The 7,417-nt window shown below is 40.7% G+C and overlaps 2 protein-coding genes across 12 annotated transcripts in view; one reads left to right on the plus strand and one right to left on the minus strand.

Moving 5' to 3' along the window:
* Positions 1-7,240, minus strand: part of CNOT2 (CCR4-NOT transcription complex subunit 2) — a 129,884-nt gene extending 122,644 nt beyond the window's left edge. For 4 of the 11 annotated variants that reach the window (XM_023759459.1, XM_023759456.1, XM_006095470.2 and 1 more), the window contains exon 1: positions 6,771-7,138. In XM_023759459.1, the coding sequence (XP_023615227.1) occupies positions 6,771-6,775 (5 nt within the window). In that variant the 5' untranslated portion in view covers positions 6,776-7,138. Of the gene's footprint in view, positions 1-6,770 lie in introns of all 11 variants that reach the window. The other 7 variants (XM_014461503.2, XM_006095473.3, XM_014461492.2 and 4 more) reach the window with 5 other exon arrangements.
* Positions 6,774-7,417, plus strand: part of LOC106698264 — a 55,967-nt gene continuing 55,323 nt past the window's right edge. The window contains exons 1-2 of the mRNA XM_014461475.2: positions 6,774-6,809; positions 6,892-7,387. Of these exons, the coding sequence (XP_014316961.1) occupies positions 6,774-6,809; positions 6,892-7,387 (532 nt within the window). The remainder of the gene's footprint in view (positions 6,810-6,891; positions 7,388-7,417) is intronic.

The following is a 7,417-nucleotide window of genomic DNA, read 5'->3' on the forward strand; positions in this document are numbered from 1 at the left end:
CTGTTGCTCACTGCTGTAGTTGTATGTGCTATACTTTTATATGACTATCAGCATCACCATGTGATGTAATGCGCTGTGCTACGAATTCAGGATTTGTGTGGGAATTTTTCAGTTTCATTATAATCTTACAGGACCACTGCTGCATATGCAGTCCATCATTGACCAAAATGACATAATGTAGCCTATGACTGTACATCAAATTTAAACACTTTGAAAACTGCTATCTCTGCTGCCAGGTTAAATAGTTTTGCTATAGACCTCAAATAAAGTTTGGCTTGACATGTCTATGAATCTATCTATAATTTCTCACAAATGTGTATAGATTAGAAAGGTTACAGCTCAATTTTTTCTAATCTAAAACCAGACATGCTCACACATAAAATTATAAAAACTCCACTCCTGAAGCACTACTCTGTGCATTAAATCAAGGCAAACCTCAAGGCATATCTGCTCAGCACATAATCTTCCTGCAAAATAATTGGGCAATAAGTAAATTTAGAAAATGTGGCATGAGTGTGATTACCTATTGTCATTACAACAGAATTATTACTTAAAGTTTTGGTGTTTCTTAATAAATTTTATATCTTTAAATATATGAACAGCTGATGTATTTTGCCAGAAAGTCAAGCTTTAAACAAAAATTTCCTACTACTCCTCTTTCAAACTACTGTTATTATTTTAATTAAATTATTCTGAATCTGCAAGACGATATTAAAACAAAAACAAACCTACTTACACCAACATATAGAGTAGCATTAAGTGAAAAAGGTATTAGATGCTGAGTCCAGTCTAAGGATAAAATAGCCTCCTTCATTCCCAATTATGAATTGTCATAGTAATCAAGACAGCTTGATTGTCTTACCTTTATGTTAATGTTAAAATTTAACCTTATTTTGCCCTGGCCAGCCTGGCTCAGTGGTTAGCGTGTCAGCCTGTGTAAAGGAGGGACTTGGGTTCAATTCCTGGTCAAGGGCATGTACCTGAGTTACAGGTTCCATCCAGGCCCAGTCAACCAATTAACATGTCTATCTCACATCTATATTTCTTTCTCTCACTTTCCTCTCTCTCTCCCCGCTTTCCCCCCTCTCTTCCACTCTCTTTACAAAGCAGTGGAAAAAAATATCCACAGGTGAGGATGAACAACACAAAACAAAAATAATAATAATTTAACTTTATTTTTAAAATTAACATCAAAATGACAACCATATAAAATTGAGATGAAGTAAAGTATTTTGCAAGCTGTAAATCATTTTTAAAATATTAAATACTAAAATTAAGCCAAAAGGAATCTACTTTGAATGGCATGGTAAACTTATGGAATATTATTTGACCAATCTATGAAAGACTTTTACAAACCAAAAATTAAATACAAAATTGTATGTAGAAGTATTATAATTTACAATGTAAAAAGTAATACAAATACACACTTCTGCCAGATGACAGAAAACCAAATGTTCCTCTCCCAAATACAGTGTATTACATAATCAGTCATTACATTTTGTCCAGATGCTGAAACAAAATGCAGTTATGTTTCAACATCCAAATATACAAATTAAAAAAACTGTGTATCAATTTTTTTGGGGGGGAAAAAAAGCAGATCTACTCATTGCTACCTAAACTGCCAGGACACATAATTTTCTCTTGCTTATTTTATCAGTCCTTGGCAAAGTAAAAATTTACTAAGTGTGCATTCTTATGTACTCTCACATCAGAAAAGATACTTCAACTCAGCAAAAGCAGAGAAAGGATTGATATCCTGAGTAATCAATCGAGTTCTCTTTTAAAAAATATACCCTCTTGCCCTGGCTGGGTGGCTCAGTGGTTGAGCGTTATCACATACCCCAAAAGGTTGTGGGTTCAAATCCCAGTCAGGACACATACCTAGGTTGCAGGTTCGATCCCTAGTTGGGGCGCATGTGGGAGGCCACTGACCAATGTTTCTCTTTCTCTCTCTCTTCTCTGAAAAATTAAAAAATAATAATTAATACCCTCTCTGCATCTTTAGCAGTTTTTAGTCATTATAAAGTCTCTGAAAAATATATAAGCAAATAAAACAAAAGGCATGATTTCTAAAATCTAAGTTAAATGTTAGCATCTCCTCTAAACACAACTGGGAGTCATTACCCTGTTTTGATTTCTATATCTCAAAAAAGGGGAGGGAGGGACAAAACTGGTGTATAATCTCTTATTCAAACTCTTAAAGGCCAGGTTTATCTCGAACTGCAATTTTTCAGATTTTAGAAAGTTAAAATAGCATATATATTATATATGAACATGGTTAAGCAATGGTAAATATATGTCACCATGTAACTATAAATACAAAATATCTCCTTCAACCAATGACCTTAGTGACCTTAGCCATACAAAATACAGTAAGATATATAGATCTAAACACTCTGCCAGAAGCACTTTATTACTAACATCCTTCCCTTAGTCCTGCACGCACTCTACACACATTTCTCTAAGAAGCTGGTTATCTGTTTTCCATAGATAATTTAGAAACAAAACTGTAAGGACTCAAAGAAGTGAAGGAATGCAGGATGGTCTTCTCCCATCCCCTTCCAACCAGTCTGAGATGTAGATTGGGAAGCAGAGCACTCTGATAGCATTAAGTGTCAAATGACAATCTGGCACCTGTTCTGTTTATTGCATATTTATCGATACCTACTAAGCACTGTGCACTAGAGAAAATACTAGAAATGTAAAGATAAACAGGACAAGTACTACCTCTTAGGTGCTTACAGTCCAGTGGAGGTTATAGTGGATAATGGGGTTGGACAGTAAATTACAATACAGTATGACATGTTCAATAAAAACAGTATGGGGGCCAGCTAAATTTTCAGTAAGAAAGCGACACCAATACTTTAAACAATAAAAAATAAATTCATATGAAAGTATAAAAAAGAAAGCGACACCTGAGTAGAGTTTTGAAGAATAAGAAGTCTGTAAAACAACAGAGAAGAGATAGTAAAAATATCCCTCCCTCATACACACCTAAATACATTCACCTGAAAGAAAAAAAAAAAAGAGAGGAACACTTTCATAGTAAGGTGCAAACATGTCCAAAATATCTAGTATATAAACAGACTTGGATCCTGAATCTAAGCATATATAACACATTAAAGTGTATTCAGAAAAGGGAAATTTTCTTTTCCCTCCTGGATAATTCATTTTGCATTTCCATATTATATAAGTTATGGGTCTTACAAAAAAATATAACATTACAAACCATTTTATTAGTTCCAAATAAAGCATACCCCCAAGTGATATACCTGGAAATTTGCATCTGTATTTCAGAGAACAAGCTGTTAGAAATTATTTTTCTAGGTCATCCTTATAGACAAAGTAAATAAATGAACAAGCTACATCAGTGTGACTTGTCATAAGAAAGGAGTCTTTAAAGTTTAAAAAAAGGAAGCCAAGTTAAAAAAAAAAACACAAAAAAAACTAAAGTAACAAGAATATATATATATATATATATATATATATATATATATATACTATTTAAATTGAAGAAAAGGTTGAATGAACAAAACCAAGATAAAAAATGATAAAAATAACTCTGAAAACTTAAAATCCTAATGTCTGTTCTACTTCTTTTCAAAGACAGACTTTCTACAAGAGACATCAATTTTAGTATATAGCTCTTTTTAAAATATCTGGTCAAAGTCACACTGAAATTCATTTAAGTATCACAGGTAGAAATCATCCTTAGTAAGGACAGTCACCTGTATAATCAACCAGAATGACTCCTATCATAGTATTGGATCCCTTGACATCAATCTTGTATATAATTCTATTCAAACATTACAGTGTAACTCACAGTAACTCTGTCTGTAAAACTGCCCTACCTGGTACCTTGGTTTCTTTTGCTTCTTTGTATTACAAAATCCACTAGAAGTCTATGTAACAAATAAAATCTTATTTAGTAGTATCTTCTGCTAAGATTGTATCACTATTTGCATAAGTTGTCTTCATATGCTTATTTAAGCAAGTACATGGAAAGTTTGATTTTATGTAATCATAATAGAATGAACTTTCTACACTTAAAAATTTTAAAACAAAGAGCAAAAAATTTGTTAACTTCCTTACTAGTCTGTTACACTCATTATTTCATATGCTTACATGAAGCAAACCTACCTTTTCTTTATTTTTCTATAGTATCAGAAAATGTTATGAAGCAAATTTGTCACTAAAAAGGGAAATACTGTAACTCCCCAAAGATTGTGAAAAAAAAAAAACTGCAATTTTTCCCCCAAATACAAGTACTTTTAATATCAATATCTATCTACTGAAGAGATAAAAACCAAAACTGGGTTAGAAGTACTTCTAGAAAAATCTACTCATAAATCTAAAGTATTTATTTACTTTTGAATAAACAGAATTTTCAGGTTATAGCTAACTGTAAAGTAGCTCCCAAAAATTAAAGTAAATTAAATATCCAAAGTTCTAAAGTATAAACATAGGTAATTAGTTATCTTTGGGAGAACTAGCTTTACTTTATCTTCAAGATCAAGTACTTTTCAAATGAAAGAGATAGAAGTCACTCATATCTATAAATTTTGCCCTTGTTTTTCCACCATGTAAGTTTACTTTAAAACGGAAGTATTATAGAAACTGAAAATGTTTTAAAGGTTGTATTTGTTGCTTGGTTAAATATGCAGGCAATTCTCATTCCCCAAGAGTTATCATATTGGGTTACAGATAGCTCTACATAGTATACTTAGAATAAAAGGTTTCTGCCAACAAATGATACCTACATTCATTCATTTTTATTGGTACAGCATTAATTAGGATGCAAAAAAATGTGAAAGTTTCTCAGCTCCTTTCTAATACACAAAGTATTTACAGAAGTCACTGCAATTCAAGCCCTCAGGGAAAAAAATGATAGAAAATGAACTTTTAAAAATTAAATGAGGATCTTAAGAAGTCAAGAAAGAAGTGCAGAAGTTTTGCCTTTTTTACAGTGAATTTTTCCTTCTGATTTAGTATTACAAAAGAACTACAAACTAGAGTTGTTCAACATAGAAAGCTTACTAAAGATCTCGGTCCATTTAGAAGTATTTCAATAAAAAGAGCTCAGAATGTAGACATCTAACCATTTTAAATATACATTTAACCAGTTCAGTCCACTGTGATTCTTAACCCTTTAAATCTAGAAAACTCATCGTCCATAATTGCAAAAGAAATGTATTCATTGACATTTGGAAACAAATGTGGTCAAATAACAGGAAGTGTTCCCTAATAACTCAACATAAACATATGTAAATACGTAAATATTTTCAAATTTCTATGCCCCCCCCCACTTCCACTGTTGTTTCAAAAGGCAAACCAAAAGTTGCACTTATTCCAGAAGTCTAGACATTCCTAACATCAAGCATGACAGAAAATGTGTTCAACTATGAACTAAACTCAAGTACAGCCTCCCTCAGGAACAGATTTTAACTCAATACCGTCTACCATTTCACCAAAAATCTAAGGGTTCATGTCAGTGCATATTTCCTTATACTTATTAGAAACTGTCCTGAAGATTAAGAAAGGAGTTTTATGACCAACAGTTTTATGAAAACGGAGAGGGAAGGGGAAAAAAAGTGTTGCATTCGGGCTTCTGGATGTTGCAGGCATCTCCTAGGACCCAAAGGAAGTTGATGTTTAGGCTCCTTCCGAGAGTGTGGTACCCGTATGTTAAGACTTTCACCGAGGTAACACCGCGCTCCCGGGGCCTGGAATAAATGCAAATTCTAAAGCCCTGGCACTGCTTTCACTAAAGGAAACTTCAGCTTGCATTCAGAAACGATCGCCAGTCACCGAGCGTCACCGGGCTTCTCGCCTAGGCGGACAGCACAGCCTCGACCAGGAACGAGGAAGGCCGCCTTTAACTCCACTCATGTCTTCCGTAAAACTTTTAAGTGAGACCGAAGCCAGCAAAAGGTGCGGAGGCCCCGACGGAAGTAGAAACCCGGGGCCGGCAACTTCACAGACAGCCACGTCCCGGGTTCCTCCCGCCAGCCCGGGACCCTCCGGACTCCGACTCTACCGCACGGCGGGGGCTTCGGCCTCCGGGCGCGGCGGCAGAGGAAGCATCACAGCTGCACTCCTCCTTCCATCACCCGAACCCTTCGGCATCCCAGAGCCTGCGGGCTCCCGAGACCCGTTAGTCCAATACCACCCATCTTACACACACACACACACACACACACACACACACACACACACAAGTTGCAGGTGATGTGCGTGTACGGAGAGAATGTGAACAGCCCGGGACCGCGGCAGCTCAGGGGAAGGCGGCAGCGCCGTCTAGAGCGGGCCCGGGCTCCCCGGCCACCGCCGCCGCTGCCTCCTCTTCTTCCCCAGGAAGCAGCGCGGCGCAGGCTCCTCGCGCTGGCGGGAGCCCGTGAGACCCGAGTCTGAGGGAAAAGCCCAGCGCCCACCGAGGGGACCGGGCCTACGATCCCGAGCTGCTGCTGCTGCTGCAACGACCCAAGTACCGCGACGCTTTACGTCCCATCCACCACCCTCCCCATACACACCCCCTCCCTCTCTCCCTCCCTCCACCGCCGCCACCCCCCCTCCCCGCCCGCTCTGCTCTCCCTCTCTCGATTGGAGCCGAGACAAAAGCAACGGGAAGCGGCGGGCCGGGACGCTGCCCGCGGACCCCAGGCGCGACCGGACCGGCCCCGAGGCATTCCCCCGCCTTGCGGGGGCCCCGAATCCGCCGCCCCAGCCGCGCGCCCCGCTGCCAGACTTCCGAAAATTTGCCAAAAACTCACCGCATGAATTTTCTTGTCCCGCGGATCCAAGATGGCGACGTATCCACCGCGGAGGCTGCTGGGAGCAAGACCTTTACCCTCTGACCCCCACCGTGACCCCCGTCGTTCCGGCTTCCCTTAGGCGGTGGCGGAAGGTGGGAGAGGCGATTGCCGACCGGACGAGGTTGGGGGTGGGTTGACCGCTTCCCGCGCGTTGGACCGTGGTTGGGAGAGGCGCTTCACTCCGTCATCTCTCCGCCCGCAGCCTCCGCCACGTCTCCCTGCGACTCCCCGGGAGGCTCGTAGCTTCTGCGCGGCCGTTATAGCGAGCGGAGCCTGCGGCCGCTACAGTTCCCTTGGGGCGGGTTGGTTCCCCCGGGGCACGGGCCCTGGGTGCGCGGTGGGCCGCGGGGTCCGGGGCCGGGGAGTGGTGAGGTGGCGTGGGCCCGCCCTCCCGGGGCCGGGGAGCGTGTTTGTGTTTGTGTACGTGTGGACACCCCGCCCCGCGTCCTCCCGGAACGCCCCCTGGCCCGGCACCTGGCGCCCGCGGATCACCGGCCCGCTTTCCTCCCGCAGCCCCGCATCCTCCGCGGCCGGGCGCGCACTTCAGGGACCCGCAGCGCGTCACCTCCGGAGAAGTGAGTGCCCCTCTGCCCAACCACCGCGAT

The sequence above is a fragment of the Myotis lucifugus genome, unplaced genomic scaffold (genome assembly GCF_000147115.1).
Source record: "Myotis lucifugus unplaced genomic scaffold, Myoluc2.0 scaffold_156, whole genome shotgun sequence".
Lineage (NCBI taxonomy): Eukaryota > Metazoa > Chordata > Mammalia > Chiroptera > Vespertilionidae > Myotis > Myotis lucifugus.